This window comes from Cnephaeus nilssonii (genome assembly GCF_951640355.1).
Source record: "Cnephaeus nilssonii genome assembly, chromosome: 19".
Taxonomy (NCBI): Eukaryota; Metazoa; Chordata; class Mammalia; order Chiroptera; family Vespertilionidae; genus Cnephaeus; species Cnephaeus nilssonii.
In genome coordinates, this window is record NC_137090.1 from 26,704,668 (window position 1) to 26,729,856 (window position 25,189).

Below are 25,189 nucleotides of genomic sequence, written 5' to 3' on the forward strand. Positions count from 1 at the left end.
CTAGGGGAAATTAATGAGATAATCCTGGTGAACACCCTTCTAGATCAGGCCATTTAGAAGGTGTTAAAGGAAAGGAAATTAGAATTATGAGTGAAAGAATTCCCGACTTCACAATGCTCCACTGCACACATAGTAAACACTCCTAAAGGGCTGGCCTCATGTCCCCTTGAGAGTCTCCAGTTTAGGGTTTGGGGGGAAGTGTGTGAACAGGCTACCTGGAGGGGAGCACACCTAAATTCCAGGAAAGGGAAAGGATCAAGAAATCATCCACTGTTCACTTTCCTTTGAACCTCTCTTCCAGCAAGCCTTCTGAGTTTAGGTTCAGCAACAGGACCCTGATTCAAGTCCACTTTTGTTTTATTTGGAAACTGCTTGGATTAAAAAAAAAAAAATTGTTGGGGGGGGGGGGGAGAGATCAACCTAAGAACTTGTATGCATGCATATAAGCACAACAAATAGACACAAGACACTAGGGGAGGGGGTAGTGAAGACAAATGAGGGGGGGGGTCAATGGAGAAAAAAAATGAGACATATGTACTACTGTTTGTGATACCTTAAACAATAAAATAAAAATAATGAAAAATAAAAAGTAAAATTTAAAAAGCAAATAAAATAAAAATAATTGGAAGACAACATGAAAGGGTCCCTGCAGAGGATACCCTTGTTTTGTTTGTGGTTCTCATGGAATCTGCGGAAGACCATTTTAAGCTCCTCACAGGACAGACAAGGAAAGGTTTTTTTATTTGCCCCAGAGTCTAGCACCACAGGGGAAGCTGACCCTCAAAATGATGAAGGGATAAATGAACGGCAGGATGAAGACACGAATGATGAAAAATGAATTAATGACTCCGAGCCAGGGCTGGAACATAGATGGGGGTCCTTGTTTGTTGCTACTTTCTTCACAGATGCTGGTAAGATTTTTGGCCCACCTCCTCCTTGATAACTTCTCTTTCTCTCCCCTCTGCCTCTTCTATTTTCAAGGTCCAAGGAGACCCTGTATAGAAGCGTGTCGCCCTTCCAGCCCCCGCTCCTCCCTCACCGCCCCGCCCCTCCGCCGCGAGGCCCCGCCCCTCCGCCCGGGCTCTGCAGAAATGAATGGCAGCGTTGCCGCCGCGCCGCTCGGGGCGCTGATTGGCCGCCCGGTGCCGTGATGCACCGGCGGCCCAGGGAGCACGCAGGTGGGCGGGGCCGGCGGGGGTGGAGCCGGACTCCGGGGCGGGGCGCGGAGGCTCAGGGGCGGAGAAGCCCGGGAGGCGGGAGGCGGGAGGTGCCGGGCCCGTTTAAGCGGCCTCCCTCCCGCCCCCAGCCGCCCGGTCTGGCCCCGGCTCCGTCCCGAACCCCGGCCCGACCCACTCCGGCCCTGCCCCGCCGAGCGGTCCGCGGTGCACCCGGGCGGCCTCCGAAGCAACCCAAGCCCATGAGGGCCGCGCGCCCGGCCGCCGGCGCAGACGAGACGGAGCTCCCGGCCCGCGAGGAGGAGCGGAGGATCAATGCGGTTCCAGAACCGATTCCAGAGGTGAGAGGGATGGAGCCCCCGCGCCCCCGCCCGTGCCAGGCGCGGGCCCCAGATCCACCTCCTCCCGCGTGGGTCCCGGCTCCCCACCTGGATCCATCCCTCGGTGGATCCGCCTTGGCCGGGGACCAGCTCCCGGGGATTCCCCGCCCTGCAGCCGCTGGGCGATCCCCTCCCTCCGAGGACCGGGACCTGGTGCCTGACCCGGGTCCCCCCTCGCGACCTGCGGACCTCGGGTTCCCAGATCCCCGGTGCTCATCCGATTTAGCAAACCGCCCCCCCCCCCCCCCCGGGCCCCATCCAGGCGGGGCACTTGCTTGCTCCGAGACCCGAACCCCAATCGCAGGCGCCGCCCCCGGATCCACAGACTCTGGCGTTGGCCGCCACCCCTTTCCCCACAGCCTGCGGGACTCCCGGTGCTGGAGGAAGGAGGGCCCGTGGCTGCTGCGCCCTGCAGCTAGATCTGCCGTAGAGCTGGGGTGCTGGGCCTTTTCGGTGCTTTGTAAACGGCCCTGGCAACGGGGAAACTGAGGCACTCTCCACTGATTTAGCGTGTCTGGCCCTGTCCGGGCCTTGAAGGTTCTCAGGCTTATTTAGCGCCCCCCCTTCGTCCCCCCGGGCGGTGCTCTTCGGGGCCCTGCGAAGGGTCAAGTTAGCATCCGGGTGGTGGTAAGGGCTGCTGTTGGGGCGCCCGTGTTAGGAAAGGAGGAGGAGGAGGAACCGAGGCGCGCCACCGGAAGGATGGCAGGCTGCTCATTGACTGGAGAGCTGGTTAGCACGCCAGCCGGCCGGCCAGCCGGGGGAGGCACCGTGGCTTTAATCCGGGCTCTGGGTCCCTGCCATCCAGCCGTGGATGGAGGCTGGCCCATGGTTCCCAGAGGAAGCTCTGGGCTTTTTTTTTTTTTTTTTTTTTTTTTTTTTATTCTTCGGCGTTGAAGTGGGTGAAAGTTCACCTCCCCTGTGTTTGTGGTAATTCTCCATCTCTTTGTCTGAATCAGGCCGCTGTTCCTATTCCCAGACCACCAGCCAGCAAGCTAGCTTAGTGTGCAGTGACAGGGGGGATTGGAAAGGAGGAAAGGAAGGCATGGAATCTTCCCAGGAGGCTATTGTGGAGGTTTTAGGCACGAACCTTTTCTTTTAAACATTTTTAAGGGCATTTGTTTTATTTCCGATTTTCTAATCCCTCAGTGCCCACTCACCCATTATGCTGATCTCATTCCTCCCCCAGTCCCACCGCTATGGAAGCCAAAATATGCGTCGGAGGCGTTGTGGTGGCCTGTGCTATCAGGACAATCAGTTGGAAGACTTGGATTCACTTCTGAATGTCCCTCAGGGTGTTGAATGCCTGGCACTGTTCCCCCAGTGGGAACATCATATCGGGTGCTGGTAAAGGCGAAAAGGAACCATGATGTTCTGGCTTTAGACCCTGACGTCAGGAATGAAGACAGGGGGGGCTTTTTCAGGGAGAATGTAACCTGGGCTCAGGCATGATGGCTGAAGCCCTGCCCTGTGCATGGGGTTTCTTTGATTTGGTTTTACTTCTGCATGTCTGTGCTCTTCCTATTTGCAGAGAACAGTGGCAATATTCTCTGAAATTCCCCTTCCTTATTTGATTAAGAGTTTCCTTTCCTATCCTTTGAATTCTACTCTAGAAAGAAAGAAAAGAGCTGGTTTTTACTCTTGGTTGCACAAACATTAAAACAATATTAAGAGACGAAAAAAAACCAATCCACTTTTTTAGGATTCATCTATCTCACCTGAATGAATTGTTTTCTTTTTGCTGGACTCTAATCTATCATAGATGTAATGTGATTGTGTGGTCTGCTTTATTCATTTAAAAATGAAACCTACAATCATTTTCTTTTGATGTGGCCCAGACTTTGTAATTTTCCCAGTGGCTGCACAATATCAGTGACTATTTAACAGTTATTTTCTTGATGACATCTAGATATGCCCTGATTTTCTTCTTTTTTTTAAATTTATTGATTGTTAGAGAGAAACATTGATTTATTTCACTTATTTATGCATTCGTTGGTTGATTCTTTTTTAAAATATATATTTTTTAATTGATTTCTTTACAGAGAGGAAGGGAGAGGGATAGAGAGCTAGAAACATCGATGAGAGAGAAACATTGATCAGCTGCCTCCTGTACACCCCCTACTGGGGATGTGCCCGCAACCAAGGTACATGCCCTAGACCGGAGTCGAACCTGGGACTCTTGAGTCCGCAGGCCGACGCTCTATCCACTGAGCCAAACCGGTTAGGGCTCATTGGTTGATTCTTGCATGTGCCCTGACTGGGGATCGAACCCGAAACCTTGGTGTATTAGGCCGACACTCTAACCAACTGAGCTATCCGACCAGGGCTACCCTGATTTTCTTTGAACACTAAGTGGTCCTATAATTTCTCATTTTTGTATTATAGACTAGATTGGAAAGATATTTCTCAGGGTCAATTTGAACTTAGAAATAAAGCTTTAAAGTAAAAAATAATATAACAACAAAAAGTCCTGGCTTTTGTGGTCACACATAGAAATGTTGAGTACTGTTCTCTTAACATGTAAAGCCATGTTCATTTATATATCTTTGCGCATTGAGGGTAGTTACGGTAGATAAATTACAGAGGAACTAGAGGGAAGGCCACCCTGTCTTTGAACGCATGTGCTCCTCCTGATAGATTTATCAGGACTCAATTGAAGAGCATTTGATCTCAGTAAACACATTTCCTTTAAGCCATGGCTTGTGGCTCTGCCTAAATTACAAGAAAACCTGAACACCCTGCTGTTTTGTTCATAATGGAAACTTGGCGGTCATTGTAGCTTCGGATCAGCTTCCAGCGATCTGCCATTTCTGTGGAGGAGGCCTGGGAGGAAGCTTAGCCCGCTGTCCGAAGTGAGGGCTTTATGCACGCATGGCTTACGATAGGAAAGGTTCTGACATGGAAGATTCCTCTGGGACATGGCATATTTTCTCTCTTTTGCTTTATCACTTGTACATTTGAGTCCTCCCCCTCCTACATTCCCCTCCCTGCCCCCCATCATTCTCTCCCTTTCCCAGCATCTCTCACTGATTAGAATAACTGCTAACAGTGAGTGCCAACCTTTGCCAGGTAGTGGCTGGGTATTTGTACAGGGGGTGGGCAAAAGTAGACTTAGAGTTGTGACTTTTTTTTTTACTTAATAAAGCTATTTGTAATAATCATAACCTGTATGTCCTTTTCCATACAAACAACTCTAAACCCACTTCTGCTCACCCTGTATATTATTCATCGAATCCTCAACTATAACCCTGGAAGACAAATTTTTTTTTAAAATATATTCCATTGATTTTCTACAGAGAGGAAAGGAGAGGGACAGAGAGCTAGAAACATCGATGAGAGAGAAACACCGACCAGCTGCCTCCTGCACACCCCCTACTGGAGATGTGCCCGCAACCAATGTACATGCCCTTGACCGGAATCGAACCCGGGACCCTTCAGTCTGCAGACCGACGCTCTATCCACTGAGCCAAACCGGTCTCGGCTGGAAGACAAATTTTATACTCATTGCCCAGAAGAACAGATGGGGTTCAAGAATAAAAGGGAACTGGGCCTAGTCACACAGCTAGGGAAAGGGCAGATCCAAAGGTTCAACTTCTTGTCCCTTTTATCACCCATGCTGCCAGCTCACCGCATCTGTCTCACTGCACACACTGCAACATCTCTGTGCTCAGTGTAGAGGCCTAGGACCCACAGCAGCTCCTACTGTATCCTGTGGGTGCATGCTCCTTTCTCCAGCCTTGCAACCGAAAAGCCAAGGGAAAGGATGCTCCTTTCCTCAGCCCCAGCCTTGGGACCACTCAAATGGAATACAAGGCAGAACACCTTATTCTAAAGCATCAGGAAGTCTTCCAGGATTGCCGTTGCCTTTTTGCACATGTTCTCAGAGCATTGAATCATAGGCATGGGTAGTGTCCTTGTATATGCCTTCTCCCTTATTTAATAATTAAGTTACATGTCCCCTGCCACTGCCACACCTCTGGCAATACGCTCATTCATAAAGGGGAACTCATAATTTACTGTGCTCAGCGGCCGGCTCATGTTGCCCCATCAAGTGATGGTGAACGAGTCCTTGGAATGTCCATGGTCTGGGCCTTTAAGAATTTTCTTTACGTAACATTCAGAGTTCTTTTGGCTCCAAGAGAGCCTGTTTCTCTTCGTTACATACAGAACCTGCTGCATTCCCAGTGAAACCAGTAACAGTGGGATAGCGCTCCGCTAAGATAAAACAGTTCAGCTGCAATGTCTGTCTTTCTATTCATTCATTCAGCACCTATTTATTAAGCTCCAGCAATAAACTGGGCCTTGTGCTTGGGATTGGAAGTGAAATGGTGGACAAGATGGCCTTCATGGAATTCACATTACAGTGTTGAGAGATGACATAACAAACACATTTTAAAAATCTTACTAAATGTGATGAGGGCTCTGGTGGCGGGGGGCTGAAGTGATATTATTATTATTAGTAGTAGTATTATGTTAATCCTCACATGAGGGTATTTTTTTCCATTGATTTTTAAAAATATATATTTTTATTGATTTCAGAGTGGAAGGGAGAGGGAGAGCTAGAGAAACATCAATGATGAGAAAGAATCATTGGTTGGCTGCTTGCTGCATGCCCCACACTGGGGATCGCACCCACAACTCGGGCATGTGCCCTGACCAGGAATCGAACCGTGACCTCCTGGTTCATAGGTCGACACTCAACCCCTGAGTCATGCCAGCTGTGCCCCATTTTTAGGGAGATTTTTAGAGAGAGTGGGAGGGAGGGAGAGAGACAGAGAGAAACATCCAGGTGGGAGAGACACATGGATTGATTGCTCAGTGTGTGGGAGTTGATTGGCATTTTACATCATTTGGGTCTTGGGAGTGATTTCTTAAGCAGGCAAGATTGTGCCCTGGCAGATCAGGGAGAAGTGGAAGAATGGCGCTGTACATTTCCCATCTAAACAACTGTGCTCTCTATGCCACTGAGCCCCAGACTGTGATCTGCTCTTAGCAGTTTCTCCTACCTGTGCCCACTGCCCAATGTTGGCTCTGTCCGTAACAGAACCTGCCTGAGGTCACATGGGTGGGGTATTTCGCTCCACAACTCCTGAGTTTATTTTTAACCTGAGTGATCCCAGGTGGGCAGGGACTGAGCTGTGACAAACATGGCCACCCAGCTTCTTTGCTTTTAGCAGAAAATGGGAAAGTCTATCCGGGTTGCTGTGTAATGGTCTGACTATTTTTAGATTGGGCTGCCAGAGATATAAATTGCTATTTTAGTCTGCAGCTACCGGTGGGTAGACAAACCCTACTTACTGCGCCCTCCACAGAGCACTCCCAATATTGCTCTGTCCTCTGCCATCCACCCTGGAGCCTTGCTCTTTACCCTTTACAACTCCTCCCAGGGCGTGGGGCTTCTAGCTCTGTTGTTATGTCTCAGGGAAATGATGTGGCAGATCCTTGAATGCTGGGGACACTGAGAAAGTGTTCGTCCCAAGAGTGTCATTATTTTCCTTTTTACAAATAAGAGCTGGATGGCAACACTCCTGTCCCTTAGGAAATTAGTAAAATTATTTAAAGGATCATCAGGGGAGAAAAGATTTATTTATGTGTGAGCATAGCTTGGATCCATTCTGGAGCTGCTAACTGCATGTTTCCCTTACGCGGTTTCCAAGCCATCCGGTGAATTCCATTCGATGAGTATGTCTTTACACACACGTTAGGTAGCTAACCCCTTGGAGGGCCTTCACACTCCCAAATTCATTCCCCCGTGGACCCCTCCTAATTCAGGGAGAACGTGCCAGTCTTTTGTTCATAAACAGGACACTGTTTGGAATGGCTTGACCATGTGTTTTAGCCTATTTTTGGCCACCTGGCTCTGCCCTTTGGTTCAGCCAGGTAGCATTTTCCAATGTGTTCATTAATAAGGTGTGACTAGTCAGAGTGCCTAGTGGCAAATACTAGTAGCCAAGTCCACCCTCCCCTCCCCCAAAACTAGCTCAAGCACAAAGCTAGTTTATTGTGCAAAGCCTGCTGATGCTTCGCAGGCTCCGAGCACAGGAATGCAGCGGGGCCCGAGACCTGAAGGCTGCCGGGTTCCTTGACCTCCACTTGCTTCTCTGCATCTCGTTCAGGCAGCTGCTTTCTATTCCTGAGTTTACATCTCTCTTTTCCCAGAGGACAGACGGACTAAACCAGAACCCCTTTGGCATGGGTGTGGGTGGGGTTTGGGGGACCCTCACCTACACAATGACGTGGAAGAATGCTGTGGGTCTCTCCAGGCTCTGCCATGGTCATGCTTGTCACCGCGTTGGTGCTTGCCACAAAGTGAGCCCCAAGGGAAGTATGGGGTATGGGTTTGTGTGGCACAGATTTTGATATTTAGGTACGTCCATTTGTGTGTATATTTGAATGTTAGAGCCAACGTTTCAGCTATGAGTCATCTATTTGGATTTTGAAGCAAACTCCTTTAATTCAGGAAGGGTGCCGGTGAAGATGTACCTCTTGCTTAGGTGGCCCAGAGGCAGCCAGGTGCCATTTATTTATTATCTGCTGCCAGAACTGATAATGCAACAGAGAGAAACTAGTTGGACAGGCCGGCTGATCATGGGATGTAGGGTTTAAAGATCTGCATGTATAAAGCTTTCCAAATTTTGAGAGCAAAAATAGAAACCTTTCAAATGCATCGTGCCCCTTTTCATTTAATGGCCATTACTGGACTTTGTAGAGTTTAGGGAAATCCGCTTGGTTTGCTTTCTGTTAACGGTTAAGATTTGGTTGTGCCTTTTTTTTTAGTGTGAGAGGCACCATTTGAAGGGAGTGGATATGGTTTCTGTTTGCTTTGGGTTGGTAGGCTTTTCTTTTGAATGACCTGAGAGAATAAACTAGGGCATTTGCTGTAGGATCATTGCTGTGGCCTCAGTTTACACCTGCTTAGTGGCTTTGGTTCTGTTCCCGTAACTAGGTGTTTCCAGCAGTCGCCTCTTTGTTTAGAATAGACCAAACAACCATTGGCAGGCTCCCCACTGCTTTTCACACCCTCTGAGCTGTTCTCACGTGGTGTCTCTCTGTTTCTGCAGGTTCATGAACCACCGGGCCCCAGCCAATGGCCGCTACAAACCCACTTGTTATGAACATGCTGCTAACTGTTACACACATGCAGTGAGTATGCGTTTTCTGCCTTTTCATCCTCCCAAAAGGCTTTGCAGGGAGGCAGGGGCAGTTCTCTCTAGTAACTTCCACCCCATTAGTTGGATTTACCCATCCCTGTGACCTTATCTCCCAGAGTATCAGTGCAGGGTCCTGTCACCAGAAACTGTGAGCATGTCCAGAGCTCTGACCTACAGTCTCCTCTGTCCATCCTGGACTTGCTTCCTCTGAAAAGGTCTTTAAAAAGTATAATAGTAAGCACCCTAGTCATAAGAAAATGATTTGTGAAGACTGTCACCCTGGAGTGAAATGAATCGCCTTTTCAGGATAGTCAGCTGTGTTCATTTGGCAAGGAGAGCTCACCGTTGGTTGATAAAGGTGCTTTTTATTTCTAAATGATCCCCTGAAACTGGTAGCCACACCTTCCCTGTTACCACAGTGGCTATGCTCCTCAGTACAAACTATATTTCTTAAAAAAAAAAATAAAAAATAAATAAATAAATAAATAAATAAATAAATAAAATATATATATATTATTGATTTTTAGAGAGAAGGGAAGGGAGAGGGAGAGAGAAAGAGAAACATCAATATGAGAGTGGAACATTGATTGGCTGTCTCCTGCACACCCCCTACCGGGACCAAGCCTGCAACTCCGGGCATGTGCCCCAACCAGGAATTGAACCAGCAACCTTATGGGGCACTGGATGACACCCAACCAACTGAGCCACACTGGCCAGGGCACAAATGTTATTTCTTATTGAAGAAGGAGCTAATTTGATCTCTAAATTCTTAATTTTCTTTCTTTCTTATAAAAGCAAAACATGCTCAGTATAAGAAACTTAGAAAACACTGAAAAATGTAGAAGGAAAAGAAAACTACCCAGAAATAAATGAATGCTTTGGTGCATTTATTCCTTTTAGGTGTAGTGTTTGTGAATATGTATGTATTTTCATAGTTTTTCTATTAATGTCCTATCATTGGCCTTTTTCTTGTGTCATTATACATTTCCCCTTTTCTGTGGTTTCATTATTCCCTTTGAAAGTCACATTTAGTGAGGCTTTAGAGGAAAAATGGTATCTAGTCTGAAGACAAGCAATAGAAAAGGAGACCAATTTAGTCCTTTAGTGAGGAGTGTAATTTATGCAGTGCTAGTACACTATGTAGGCGACATACATGTGCCATTAGATTAAAATTCGTTTGAAGCTGAGTTGTGTACAATTCCTGGGCTCTGAATAGCAGGACCTGTTTCCAGTACAACTGGCTACCTCATCCGGCTCTCCTGACGATTACCCAAGAAAGGCAAATGTTTGTTCTAAAGCGACCTTTCTAAAATTATCCTGGTATGTTCCGAGGGGTAGCCGCTCTCTCTATGGAGCCTGCCCGTGCCTTTCTCCCACTCCTGTCCTCCGGGTCCGTTTCCTCGCCTCTCTCCTTCCCCTGAGCTCCAAGGGCCCTTCTTTTGCCTCTGTAACTTATTTCCTGAGCCCATTTCTTCTAAATAAACTTTCCCTTATTAAAAAAGAAAAGGTTATCCCTGGTAATCCTACGTATTTGTAACACGGTCTCAGTTCGGTAAGAGCCGGGATATTCACTTTGCTGTGCCCTTCCCTCAGTTCCTCATTGTCCCAGCCATCGTGGGCAGCGCCCTCCTCCACCGGCTGTCTGACGACTGCTGGGAGAAGATAACAGCATGGATTTATGGCATGGGCCTCTGCGCCCTCTTCATCGTCTCCACAGTGTTTCACATGGTGTCATGGAAAAAGAGCCACCTCAGGTACAGTGGAGCAGACTTCTCCTGCCTGGCAGAGTTTGTTATTATTATTATTTTTAAAATATATTTTTATCGATTCCAGAGAGGTAGGGAAAGGGAGAGAGAGACAGAAACATCAATGATGAGAGAATCACTGATTGGCTGCCTCCTGCACGCCCCACACTGGGGATTGAGCTCGCAACCCAGGCGTGTGCCCTTGACCGGAATCAAACCCAGGACCCTCTAGTCCACAGGCCGATGCTCTATCCACTGAGCCAAACTGGCTAGGGCCTGCCTTGCAGACTTGAATGCTATCCCATTACTTAGGAAGCTTCCTATGTATTGGACAGGTTTGAGGACCCTCATGTGTGTCTAGCAAAGCGGGCCTTTGCTCAGAAATCAACAAAATGGCACTGCTTCCCTGGGATTGAACAACAAAAACCCCAAGACCCATTTGTCAGTGCCGCAAGCACACTAAGGTGCTGCAGGGCGCTGCGGCTGCGGGGCAGTGACCGCGTGCACTGAACTGGGAGGCTGTGGCTGGCTGTGAGCCCCAGCCCTGCCAGGTTAGCCTTGCGGATGCCACCGGATCTCACGGAGCCCCCGTTTCTCCATCACTAAAATGAGGATAACTGCCTTCCTCACCGGGTTATTGTGGTAGCTGAGTGAGATAGTGCGAGTGGAAGTGAAAAAGACTCTGGGACTGTGAGATGCCAGGCGGTACACGGCAGCTTGGGGTCACTGTCCTGCAAAGTTCAGCTTCCGAATTAGGTCCTGTGTGTGTATGGGTTCAAACACAGTTCCCGTGTTTTGCTAGTATTCGCTGTCAGGCACTTTTCAAAAACACTCTGGCCCCGAGCCTCTCAATGAGAAGGACGTGGAAGCATTCCCCCTCTGAGCGAAGGACTAATTTGGGGGGGGGGGGGGGGCACACCATTTAGTTGCTTGTGAAATAGATTCTGCACAACCCAAAGGGCAAATTTCTTCTCCAAAAAAGGAGAATTCAGAGCAGGCTTAAGAGTGACTTAAAATAATATCAAAACATATCTTTTTGTTTTACAGAATGTCCAAAAATATCTCAAACTGTTCAAACAACCCAATATTAAAAAGACATGCTTTCTTTAAGAGCAGGACTGGGGGTGATGACATATTATTGGAATCACAGAAGTCATAGAGTTTTACAGCTGGATGGATCCTGAGGGATCCTCTAATCCAAACCCGTTAATTTTCACCTGGGGAAACTGAGGCTCAGAGATGTGGCCTGACTGGCCCAAGTAGCGATACCTGCAGAATCCGATCATCCCAGGGCTTCTGACTCCTAGTCCTGAGGTGCTTTTCACCCCATCCTTCACAATATTGCTGGCAGCATACAGTCTGCTACCTTGCCTGTAAGGTGACAGCTCGCCGGGCTTAAAAATAAAACCACCGCACTGAATCCCGAGGGAGCCATCGACGCACTCGCAGGAGGCATCGGCAGTACCTGAGCTGGCTGCTCAGGACACACCGTCACAGAGCCAGAGGCCAGAGCACTTCATTATCTTCTTGGCAAGCCCCGCGCCTGTGGTTGCCTCAGCTGACTTGGCTCTGATGTCTGGATTTCTGAATCAATAAAGAGTTGTAGATGCCATACTTCAGTAGGCAGGGCCTCCCTGCCAGGGGCTGGAAAGGAAGGTGCAGCAGAAACCAGACTCTTGAACCGCACAATAGCACGGCTAGAATTGTAACCCACATGAGCATTTCTGCTCTGCCTTAATTTTTTAAAAATATTCAAGTGTAATCTTAGTTTAAGTAAAAGAGGGAAGGGAATTATCATTCATTGAGTACCTACTATATGCTGGATGCTGTGCTAAACATATGGCTACATTATCTCATTTAATGCTCATGCAGACTCGATAGAGATGCTATTCTACCTTACATGTGAGGGTCAGAGATGTGGGTGGAGGATCTTGAATAAAATTTCAGGTCCGACTTTACCTGCTGTGATGGTGCATAACAATCTAGAGTAGCGATTTTCAACCTTTTTTCATCTCACAGCACACATAAACTAATTACTAAAATTCTGTGGCACACCAAACAACATATTTTTTTGTCAATCGGACAAAAAGTAGGTATAGTTTTGATTCATTCACACCAGACAGCTATTGTTGTGTTGGCTGTTCTCATTTTTTTTTATTTGACAATCTAAGGGAAAAGAGGTCAGTGCTCCTGACTAAATAATCAGGTGTTGCCCGTTTTAAAAATTCTTGTGGCACACTAGTTGAAAATCGATGATCTAGAAAGCAAAATTAGAAAGGCCAAACCTGGCTAGGAATCATAGTCATCCAAGGAGTTAAAAAAGAAATAACTCTTTCCCTCCACCCTCCACCCCCATCTTCTAGCCCTTTTAAATTAGGATCTTCTGGACGGGAGTGATAACCCATACTTGCAGTCTGAACGTTTCCTGGGAACTGTCTAACTTGGTGTTCTCTCCCATTAGGACAGTGGAGCAATGTTTCCACATGTGTGATAGAATGGTCATCTATTTCTTCATTGCTGCGTCCTATGCGCCATGGTAAGATACAGTCTTTCTATTTTTGAAGAATCGTGTTTTTATGATAGAATTGCCCAGTCCTTTCTTCCCTTCCTCCTGTCCCTATGTCCGGCCCCCATGCATATACCCAACCCTTCTGCCACCAACACACACACATACATACATGCGTTATTTTTCCATCTTGACGTACTTGGGTCAGATTGCAGATTTTAAGGGGAGAAAGCTGCTGCTGTGCAGAATATATGTCTGGCACTGGATCATTAAAGAGAAGTGTTGTGAACTTGGGTATAAGTAGCACCCTCATTTCGTTTGCCTTCTCTATTCTTTTATACCTCTACTGCTGTTCAGAATACTTAGACATCTAATTAAGTGGAAATGCTATACATATGTAGGAGGAAAACAAGCTCAGTTTTGAAATATATACTGTTTGTCTTCAGTACTTCAGAGCACAGTAGCTACTGTATATGGAATGCATTTCTTCATCTGTGTGAGTAAGAGAACTAGCCAAATGCATTAGCTATTTAAAATACCTTGTACTCTGATCCCTTTCCTTGATCTTCCTGCCCTTTTGGTATAGAGATCAGATAGAATCTTTTGTTGCTTTGAAAACTGTAACTAAAGAAACATTCGTTTTCCCTATCAAGACGTGGTCCAGTTTTAAACACTCAGAAATTCACATCATGCCATCGACTACAGCAGTCATTAGAAACAGCCGGCCTCTAGACTCTGGCTCATGCAGCATCCATCATGCAAGAGAAACCTAATTATCTACTGGAGGACAAAGGAAGTACTCTCTCTCCAGCACCTGTTACTAAATTACAGGTCTGCATTATATCGGAGAGAGAACCCTTAAAGGCTATTGTGAAGTACACATCAATTTAACGTAAGTCCGTGACAATTTTAAGTGTAGGCGGAGGAATCACATCTTTACAGTAGACAGTTGTTCACATGTCATCTTTGATACATGGGTGATACTTTTTCCATTTGGAACTATTAATTTTATAGTATTAGCCCAGTGGTTGGCAAACTCATTAGTCAACAGAGCCAAATATCAACAGTACAATGATTGAAATTTCTTTTGAGAGCCAAATTTTTAAAACTTAAACTTCTTCTAATGCCACTTCTTCAAAATAGACTCGCCCAGGCTGTGGTATTTTGTGGAAGAGCCATACTCAAGGGGCCAAAGAGCCGCATGTGGCTCACGAGCCGCAGTTTGCCCGACCACTGTACTAGCCAATCAGAACAACGTTGGTTTTTTCCCCCCTCATATCCTTAATAGGAAATTAGTACAAATGTATTTGCAGCGTTTTAACATCCAGGCCTCACAAGAGCCCACGGTACAATTCTAATAAATGTCTTCTATAATATATATCAGGGGAATTCTTCTCATGTTCTCTCTTGGAAGAGAGACTGATAGTGGAGACGCTAGGTCTGAGTGTTAGGTATCTGCTGCGGTTATGTGATCCCTGTTCAGGATTTTGTTCAGGGTTCCTGTTAAGCTTTGTAAGTAATCTGCTCTCAAATACATCCTCAGAACAGGAAGGCAAGCAGAATTCACAGCAGCCTGCCTTATTAGGGCCTCCCAGGTGTGCTGGGACTCCTACATATCTCCTTTTAGTAAGTTCTGTTCCTAAACCACGTTGGAAGCAATTCTGAGTCTTAAAGGTCAGCTGACAATTTTATCTTTGAGTTATTCATGTTACCCAACTTCCCCAAACGCCTGCCTGGCTGGTGAGTGCCTCTCCTTCCTGCTCTTAGCCCTGAACTTGCTCTCCCGCCTGTAAGACTGGAGGACAACACGGGTTCTGCAAGTTCCCTTCATTTATCACCTCTGTTCTTTGTTGTCATTTTACATTTTAGGTTAAATCTCCGTGAACTTGGACCCCTGGCATCTCATATGCGATGGTTTATCTGGCTCATGGCAGCTGGAGGAACCATTTATGTATTTCTCTACCATGAAAAGTAAGAGAAAATCATTTATACTTGATTGTTTTAAAAATAACCGCCTAAGTTTTATCTCCACCGCAATTTGCTCTCTCTGCACTTCGAAATAGTAGAAATACATAAATAGAAAATATCTTGTTTTAAACAAATCTTCAGAACCGTGTTTGGTATTCATTGTTGGTGGGCAGATTGCTGCGGGGAGAAATGAGTGGCCCGGGTGGCCAGGTGTAGGTGAGGGACAAGGTGGACTGCCATTGAGACTCAGTTGGACCTCATTGCACATCCTCGGGAAGACTGGCCTCACGAGCAGACCAGTCTTATCTCCTGTGACTTACAGTCACCACAGGAGAAAAGGAACTACTTTTCAAGGTTCCTATGACGATGGAAGATAATAGATATTAAGTGCCCAGCACAGCACTTACTTAGATAGGAACCTAGATTCCCTGAGAAGGAAGGGTTTGGAAGGGCATCTAAACCCTTTATATCCTAACCATGGGGCACATGTCATTAATTCATTATTCGTAGCCCATAGTCCTAAGTGTTAAGCAATATAAGAAGGAAAGTTGATTGAAATTTAGCATCTTCGCTCTAGAGGAGACCTTCAAAGTCATCTATTCCAGCTTTATGCTTAAAAAACGAGAATATTTAGGACATGCATCTAATTAGTGACTCGTCTGCAACTGGGACCCCAGTGTCCTAGTTCCTAGGCCACGGCTCTTTTCATTGTTGCATATGCCCGGATTTGAGAAGCTCACAACCAAGAAATCATTGTCATTGGACACAGTTTATTAAATTCTTTATCTATTGTGGTTGGCAGAATGGTTCTCAGAGTTCAGCATAATTTTTATTTATCACAAAGCATTAAAACACTTTCCCTTTTCAGAAGACAATGGTAGTTTTTGCTAGCTTCTCTCCAACTCTGAAATTCACGTAAATGCATTGTCGCCCAGAATTAGCAATTCTGAGTGGTATTATGCTGTACATATAAATCCACGGAAACATTTTGCTTCTTGGACTCAAATCCCTAATTTGTAGTCTTTTTTTATGTATATTTGGTCTCCAGAGATGATGTATATTTTTAAATATATTTTTATTGGTTTCAGAGAGGAAGGGAGAGAGAGAGAGAATGAGATAGAAACATAAATGATGAGAAAGAATCATTGATCGGCTGCCTCTTGCACGCCCCCTACTAGGGATCGAGCCCACAGCCTGGGCATGTGCCCTTGGCTGGAATCGAACCCAGGATCCTTCAGTCCGCAGGCCGACACTCTATTTACTGAGCCAAACCGGCCAGGGCACCTAATTTATATTCTTGATAAAATAGGAAGTAAAGTAAGACAACTATCCTTTCTCCTATTCCAGACTTCCTAATGTAAACCAAACCTGCAAACCCCCCTTCCCCAGTTCCCTGATAGGGTTCCTTCATGGTGGACTTTGAGTAGAAAACACTAAGAATGAGAAGCGAGTCTCACTTGGCCATTCGGGTTGGCAGGTGTTGGGGACTACCTTCCATGGTGCCAGGCCCTGTTCTAGGCCCTGCAGACTCGAACAAAAATAAATTTGGCCCCTGCCTTTGAGGAGCTTCCGGTCTAGTTTGATTAGGCAGATGTGTAAGTGCAGTTTCAACACAATTTCTGACGACATTCGGTAGCCTAATGTGACGATGAGCCTTACACACTGGAATTCTTGTGTGCAGGTGCAAAATGACGGGACAAATACACGCCCTTCGCTTCTTGGGGCTGCTCTCCCTTTGCCACTGGTAGAAACCAGCCCAAGCTGCATCTCTGCCCATCTGCATGCTTTGTCTCTCAGAGCAATGGGTGGCAGTGGCACTGCTGCAGGCCCTCGGGGACTGGGAGGGGACGGGCATGGTGGATTGGATTCAGTAGTAACTGCTCCGGCGGAAAGCATTTTCCAGGGGGCATGTGGAGACTGAGGCCTTGTCAGCCCTATAGGAAATGCTAGCTCACTGTTACTCGAGCAGAGAGTTTCCGTTGAGGCCTATTGGTCTCCTACTGGGGAAATACATTTTATTTAATTAGTTGAGGTTACTGTGTTTTTTTTTGTTATTGTTGTTTTTTGGGGTTTTTTTGAAAGAAAATACTGATATGGAAATGGTCTAAGTGTTGTAGAATAGACACATTAAATGAACTGCGTTCCCTCCTGCAGGTATAAGTTGGTTGAGCTCTTTTTCTATCTTACAATGGGCTTCTCTCCAGCCTTGGTGGTGACATCAATGGTAAGAAATGGCTTCATAATTTTAGTTATTTCGCCTTATTTCTTTTAAATCCCTAGGACTCTTTACATGTCCATAGATAAGATATGCAGCTTTTCTTTCTGAAGTTACGATATGTTCCTTAACTAGAGACTCAAACGAAAAAAAAAGATATAAATTGCAAAGTGCCAGGAATGTGTACTGGCTACTGTCTATATCATTTGGGAAAGTTGTACATTTAAGTGTGTTTATTTCCCGATGGTAACCTGCTGTGTTTGTTTCTTTTGGGTAACCTTTCTGTTCGTCCCACCCTCACTCCCACTCTTCTCTTCACCCCACTCAGGTGTGAGATTGTGTGAAGGTGGGTATTTCTGCTTGAATTACTTAGTGTCTCAACCTGAAATCTATAGAAGAGGATACCTTCTGAAGTTCCTTACCTGAAGAAAATATAAATTACTGATTTCTTAAATCTTAAGAATTGGAAGGACCTTAAAAGGTCGTTTGGTTCATTTTGAACTCCCTTTCAAACCAAATTACCACTGAGAAACGTGCAGCTGTCAACTTGAAACACATGTCACCACACCCTCCCGATCCCTACAACCTCCCCATCCCATCCAGCTGGTTACTGTGCTTTAGTTCTGCACTCCAGTGTCCTACCCTCTACATTTCTGCACTAGCCTCTGTGTTAACTGAGGAAGTCACAATGAGTTCCGCTTGAACTCTCTTCTCAGCCTGCCATGGTCAGAATTGTACCTATAATTTCACTCCTGCGCTCACAGGCACAATTTTTTTCTTAATTCTTAGGGGGAGAGAGGAAGGAAGAGAGGGTAAGGGAAATGAGAAGGGAGGGAGAGACAGAGAGAAAGAAACATCAAGTTATTGTTCCACTTATTTATGCATTCACTAGAGGCCTGGTGCACGACATTCATGTACTTGGGATAGGGGGAGGGAGTCCCTCAACCTGGCCTGCGCCCTCTCACAGTCCAGGAGTCCTCGGGGGATGTCTGACTGCTGGCTTAGGCCCACTCCCCACAGGCCTAAGCCAGCAGTCAGACATCCTTAGCGCTGCTGCGGAGGCGAGAGAGGCTCCCACCACTGCTGCTGTGCTCGCCAGCTGTGAGCCCCGCTCAGGGCTTCTGGCTGAGCAGCGCTCCCCCTGTGGGAGTGCACTGACCACAAGGGGGCAGCTCCTGCATTGAGCATCTGCCCCCTGGTGGTCAGTGCGCATCATAACAACTGGTCATTCCATTGTTTGGTTGATTTGCATATTAGCCTTTTATTATATAGGATTGGTTGTTTCTTGTATGTGCCCTGACCAAGATCGAACCCACAACCTTGGCATATTGAAACAACGCTCTAACCAACTGACCTACCCAGCCAGGGCCAGGCACATTATAGCAATGTAGTTTTACTGTACATAGTTCTGATCACAGAAATACCTGATAACGGTTTAGGAATTAGTTACAGTTTTGCTATTTTTTTTTTGTTGTTTTTTTCCCCCAGAGAGTATGTCTTAAGAGAATGTAACAAAATACGCTCTTTGAGATAGGAGGTGTATGATGGCTTGAACAATTCCCTAGCACCAAGAATGTATATAATTTAGTTGCTAAAGGCAACAGGGACTGGCGAGGGGAGGGAAGTGAAGGACTGAAATGAGAACATGTCTTGAAGGTCCTAGAGTTAGAGGGCGACTGAGGACACCCAAACAATATAATAAGCAAGGTCTATGTGGACAGGTCCCAGAGAAGTCAGTTCCCCCTGGGTGTCATTAGAGCAGGTTTATCCGGTATTTTTATCAGCCTCAATCTTTAATTGGCATTTTTACAAGTGGTAATGTTATAACCACACAGGATGATCCTCACGCTTGCCCCCACAGAACTTAGAACCAAGCATGACATATGTACACGCTGCATTATGGAATTGTACACTTGAGACCTATGTCATTTTATTAACCCATGTCACCCCCCAAAATTTAATTTTATTTAAAAAGTTGTAGTTTTCTACAGCATGCCATTCCCAAGATTCATAAACTTTACTACTTCGTGATTGGTTTTTCTTTTATTCTCTTTCTGTTTTCCTTATTTCTGTGTGTTTTCATGTTAAAGATAAGGAGCTTATCGTAGAATATTCTGGAAGTAATAAAGTGATACCTCTGATAAAATGTTTATTTTGAGAGGACATTTAGCAAAGCCTGGTTCTTAGGGCATGGCCATCCGGTGCTGCATTGCTTTGGCCTGGGCCCGTGGGCCTGTTCAAGTAGGCGGCTGCATTAGAACTTGCCTATGCTCCCTGCTCGACTGGCCCCAGGACCTGCTGCAAGGCTTAAAGGCCACAGCTGTCAGCGCCAGGCCTCTCAGCCACCCACACGCCCGTCCCCTTCCAAGGCCTTGCCACCATCTGGTGAGGTTTCCACCTACCCTGCGGAACCCAAGACCTTTCTGTTCTGGTCCCCGGGAATCCAGGGGATTGAGCTGTTTTGTCAGCTTCCTAAGCTTCGCTCTGTTCTCATTCATACAACCCAGTTTAATCTTGAAACTGGGCCTAGGTCTTTGAAAACCAAGAGCAGCCTAAAGTTTCTCCTTTTTGTGCTGGATCATACATGCCTGTTTACTTCCTGCCAAGCTAGGAAACGCCCAGGCTCCAAGACAAAAAGGCCTGGCCACATCTAGGTTAGACAGTGTGTTGTACTATATGATCCCCGGCCTCTGAGGTCACTTCTAGTTACGACTTTCCTCGGTCAGCCATAAGGAAGTTGTAAACTCAGACAGGCACGGAAAGTCTCAGGAAAGCAATCAGTGTAGAGCAGGGCTGAGGACAGCGGGAAGTGAAAACTGGGGCGAGACGTAGGTGACAAATGGAGTGGCCTGGGCGCCTTAGTAGGAGGAAAGCTTTTAAAGGGGAAGATGAAAGCCAAGGATTGTTCCATATTAAAATGAACTGCCCTAACTGGTTTGGCTCAGTGGATAGAGCATCAGCCTGCGGACTGAAAGGTCCCAGGTTCGATTCCGATCAAGGGCATGTACCTTGGTTGTGGGCACATCTCCAATGGGGGATGTGCAGGAGGCAGCTGATCAATGTTTCTCTCTCATCAATGTTTCTAACTCTCTATCCCTCTCCCTTCCTCTCTGTAAAAAATCAATAAAATATATTTAAAAAAAAAAAATGAACTGCCGTGCCCTAGCCGGTGTGGCTCAGTTGGTTTGGCAGTGTCCTGTAAACCGAAAGGTTGCCAGTTCAATTCCGTCAGGGCACATGCCTGGGCTGTGGGCTTGATCCCCAGGGGGGCGGCATGCGGGAGGCAATGTTTCACATCGATGTTTTGCTCTCTCCCTCTCCCTTCTTCTCTCTCTAAAAATCAATAACAACTTTAATAAGTAAAATGAACTGCCATGTCTGGATGCGGTTGCCGTCTGCAGAGACACCCTCCCCCCACCCCCCAGTGAGCAGAATGTGCTACTCTGCGCTATGGGCCCCGTGACCTGACTGCTGGGTTGGGTCAAGACAGGTGATCCAGGTCGATGTCGAGAGAGTCGATTTACAGACCGGGACGCTGTCTGTGCAGAGCTACTTCATTGTCTAGAGCAGTGGCCGGCAAACTGCGGCTCGCGAGCCACATGCGGCTCTTTGGCCCCTTGAGTTTTTAGCAAAGGCCAGCTTCGGAGTACCCTAACTAAGTTAATAACAATGTGCCTACCTGTATAGTTTAAGTTTAAAAAATTTGGCTCTCAGAAGAAATTTCAATCGTTGTACTGTTGATATTTGGCTCTGTTGACTAATGAGTTTGCCGACCACTGGGCTAGAGAATCAGGAGGCTGAGGGGGCTGCAGTTACCCTCTGTCGCCTGTCACCTCGGTAACATCAACACCTTTCCCTCTGCTTCCTCCGCCGACAGAACAACACGGAGGGACTTCACGAGCTCGCCTGTGGGGGCCTGATTTACTGCCTGGGCGTGGTCTTCTTCAAGAGCGACGGCATCATCCCGTTCGCCCATGCCATCTGGCACCTGTTTGTGGCCACGGCAGCCGCCGTGCATTACTACGCCATCTGGAAGTATCTGTACCGGAGCCCCACAGACTTCGTGCGCCACTTATGACTGGTCTGCACCAGGTGTCCGCGCCAGTATTATTTCAGCGATGGCACTGGGGAGAGGGGCAAGAGCTGCATATTGCATGGGAGGAGGAAAAAGACAACTGCACTGACTTTCTTTATATAGTCTGACTATAATTACTGTGAAAGTATCAATGCTGTGTTCTGGAATGTTCCAGAACGAATCCGTTAAGGTAGTGAATTAATTATTCATTCCATTCCACTGTCACGCAGGACTCTGGATAGACTCGGCCAACTGATGTTTACAAACCAGAATTTTGTATTTTGATTTTACAGACTTTACTACATGGGTTTTTCTAAGTCACTGGGCCGGGTTGTCGAAGTCAGTGCAACAGCGGAGCTTCCTTTGGAAGAGAAACGCGTTTCTACCCCTTTCCCCTCAGCTGTGTAAAGAATCATGGGCAGAACTTACACTACTTTCACCATGTTTCATCCTGACACAACATGGTTCTTTTTTAAACAGTAACTTCGTTTTTTGGTACATTTTTTAACAAAAACGTTCCATGGACTCGCATCTCTGCGGGTCCACGCCCATGTGCATTCTGGCAGCAAGCCGTCCACATTCCACATGCGAACCAATGTTGTGCCTCTTCTGATGGTTTCACGGGGCCTGAGAAATTGCCAATTTTTAAAAACCGCCGTTTTCCAGACGTTTTCTGCCAACCGCTGACTCCGAGTTCCGGGCCGCTCTGGGCCACATCCTTGACCTAGTTTGGTTTACTAACGATGAAGAAGTATTTTGATATCCCATTAACTTTTCCAAAAGAGGCACCTTTTTCTCTGCGCCTTTGCCCTGTTCTCTTCAGGGTCCTCAGCCTGTGCTCTCCTGGCGGTGTTGGCCATCCGCTGAAACTCCCGAGGAGCGGTAGGGATTACCGTCCACAGTGGCGTGGCCTCTGGTGCCCGACGGTTAAGTCATGGTCACCTAGCTCTGTGTCCTCAGCTGGATGCTCATTTTTAAACTGTGGAATTAGATGCATAAGTTCACATTTCTGCCTTTCTTCTCTGTCTCCCCATACACTTTTTTCCCTTTCAGGTAGAAAAGTATTGAAAGCATGGACCTGTAGTCCATGGGTTATATCCTGGCTTAATGGAGTGGTATTTAATATATTACCTTTGGTTTCCCCTCAGTGTCTTATATTAAGATTAACACATTAGCTGCTTCGTTGGTTAATCTCCTTTTGGTGTGTTAATGAATGAGACAGCCTGGCCTTGGGATCAGGTGCCGACAGTGACTTTCCTAGTAACAGGTTTGGTCAGTGGAACTGTTGGTTGGATGAGACATTTAGGCTTCTATTGAATTTTTGTACTGACACGGCTTTCAAAGAGAGTTTATTTTGTGTGTGTGTGTGTGTGTTAAGAATTCTCCGATTTCGGTGAATTATACGGGGATGAGGGACAGAAGAACTGATCATCGCTGGTGAGTCTCACATAGGCGAGGTCCTTTATCATCACCCCACCTGCATGAGTCCCAACATCCGGATGCCTGCTGTTCTATTGTGTATATTTTATTTTAATATATTAACTTCTGTGGATTCATTTAAAGTTTGCCCAACTGTAACACTGTCAAAAACCACTAAAATGTATGTAAAAACGTGTGCTGTAGACCAGAATAAAATTGTTACTTGGATTTGTTCCGCCGTCTCTAAGCTGGATGACCGAACATGAGCGTGCATTTTTGAGAGCCTGAGCTTGTCTGGATTTGTAATCCACATACCAGCCTTTTTCTGAAAAGTCCTGGTGGGAAGAAAAACAAATGTGCCCTGTCCTCTAGCATTTTCTAGTCCACTTTCTACCAATCGGAATGCCAGCGCCAGCTCCAACGTTAATCAACACACGTTCTCCGTTTAAAATACACTAGTCGGGACCCAAGAGTGTCAGTTTTATAAACGACGGACCTTGAACGGCCTTTCGGCTTAGCTCATATAATACGCCGGAGGGCTGAGGTTACGGGCTTTCGTGTTACCAACCCGATGGGCATCGCCCCGCAGGCCCGACAGCTCTGAGTGTTAGACATCCTTCTTTCCCTCCTGCCAAGTAGGAGAGTCAGGAGCCGGGACAGGCACCAGGTCTGTCCAGTTCCAAAGCCTCCTGGTCACCGCACACCACGCATTTCAGTCAGCAAAAGCAAACGCGTCAAACCATTCGATCGGAAAACTCACCGGGCAAGCACGCGGAAATAGGAACGCGATTGGGGCAGTCAGAGCCTCCATAAGCCCTCAGGCAACTGCCCTGGCATCTGATTTCGAGGACAGAGTGTCACTGAGGCATGGTGATTCCCTAGCATCCCATCAGGGGCCCCTCACCTCCGTCTAGACTAGCAAATGTCCACTATCGCCCTGCCACCTTCCCGATCAGTATCTCCTGGAACTTTTCTGAAGGTCAGACCTCTCCCATCAACAGCCCCCATGCTGCTGGCACGTTTTACTCCATGGTCCCAAACTGAGTCCATTATCCTTTGTTACCCTCCCACCAGGCCCGTTTCATCCATCCTTCCTGGATTTCTGCCTCTCACACACCCAGCCCAGCCAGTCAGCCAGAGCTGGCAGCTCCACCCCAGTCACAACTCCCCGGTCTGGTTCCTCACCTCCCTCCTCACTGCAAGGCCCAGACTATTGCCACCTCCTCCTCGTTTGTACCTTTGCCACCGGTTACACCCCTCCGATGCGCTCATCCTCCACACTATCGGCCTTACCTTCCTAGAGAATCTGAGCAGGACGCCCTGCTTTAAAAACATCCAATGCTCGGCGGGCAGGGCTCAGTGGTTGAGCGTCGACCTATGAACCAGGAGGTCATGGTTCAATTCCAGTCAAGGGCACATGCCTGGGTTGTGGGCTTGATCCCCAGTAGGGGGCGTGCAGGAGGCAGCCGATCAATGACTCATTATTGATGTTTCTATCTCTCCCTTTCTTTCTGAAATCAATAAAAAAAATATTTGAAAAAATAAAAATAAACACGTCTAGCCCTCTTAGCATGGTCTCCTCCCATCTGCAGCGACCACAGGAACGGTGGTGAGAAATTGGCGTGGAAAGATCAGTGGGTCCCAAATAAAGCTCATTTACTGAAGCTTCCAGAGAACCAACGATCAAGAATGGATATGCCTGGGAAATGATCCTGACCTCCCTCCTTCCCTCCTGTCCTCCTTCCTGAACATAATACAATAAACTGCACCCGGTTCTGCAACTCTTGGGCCTTAAGGCAGATGATACTCAACAACCAACTTTCACATAATTTTAAACATTTCATATATTTTGACTCTAACATATATATAACACGTTAGAAAATGGAGAACAGAACACGAAAAATGACCCTGAGTTCACTCATCCCAATGCATTTTCATGTACTTCCTGTCAATCTTTCCCCCCTCCTTATGGGATTGTTGTGTATTTTATATTATATATTTGTAAATATGCTATACATGTAATTTTACATACTGCCTTTTTTCTTACTCATTTTATCATCAGCATTTAAAGCTATTATCATATCATTTTCATAGCCAGAATTTTCAGAGCCCCCCTCGGCTTTCTGGACTGGATATATGCAGCCTATTTTGCTTAGTCATTCACTCAATTCTGGATTTTTATATTGTTTTCCATTTTTTTCTTCTTATGAGCAGTGAGCACTGTTGCATAGCTTTGTCCGTGTTTAGGACGGGGTCTTCGAGGCAATAATAAACTATCGAGTGCTTCCTCTAGGGGGCACTGTGCAAGTGTGCATGGATCACCTCATTTAACCTTTGTAACAAACCTGATGGGTAGGTCACTTTATGACCCCATTTTCCCCGAGGAGGAAAATGTACCCCTGAGGCTGTTACCTTGTAGGAGGAGAGTGACAGAGCCGGATTGAATCCTGGAGGCCTCAAGCCTCCTTTCATTCAATTCCTGCGTCAGAGGTTTATGAATGGGCTTACCCTGAGGGAGGCCTTTAAAGATAATACCTCATCTCATTCCAAACCTCCAC

At 46.6% G+C, this 25,189-nt stretch overlaps 1 protein-coding gene across 1 annotated transcript; it reads left to right on the top strand.

The window, feature by feature from the left end:
- The first annotated feature begins 1,244 nt into the window (after positions 1-1,244).
- On the top strand, positions 1,245-22,859 carry MMD (monocyte to macrophage differentiation associated). Its single transcript, XM_079798300.1, has 7 exons — positions 1,245-1,516; positions 8,614-8,695; positions 10,297-10,457; positions 12,910-12,984; positions 14,824-14,925; positions 17,077-17,146; positions 21,015-22,859. The coding sequence occupies exons 1-7, from the start codon at positions 1,491-1,493 to the stop codon at positions 21,213-21,215; spliced, it is 717 nt and encodes a 238-aa protein (XP_079654426.1). The 5' UTR covers positions 1,245-1,490; the 3' UTR covers positions 21,216-22,859.
- The last annotated feature ends 2,330 nt before the right edge of the window (positions 22,860-25,189 follow it).

Bases quoted from the DNA above. Each gene is read 5' to 3' on its own strand.
- MMD (XM_079798300.1), top strand. From the start codon at position 1,491: ATGCGGTTCCAGAACCGATTCCAGAG. The intron at 1,517-8,613 runs GTGAGAGGGATG...CTGTTTCTGCAG, and splicing joins TTCCAGAACCGATTCCAGAG to GTTCATGAACCACCGGGCCC. The intron at 8,696-10,296 runs GTGAGTATGCGT...CCCTTCCCTCAG, and splicing joins CTAACTGTTACACACATGCA to TTCCTCATTGTCCCAGCCAT.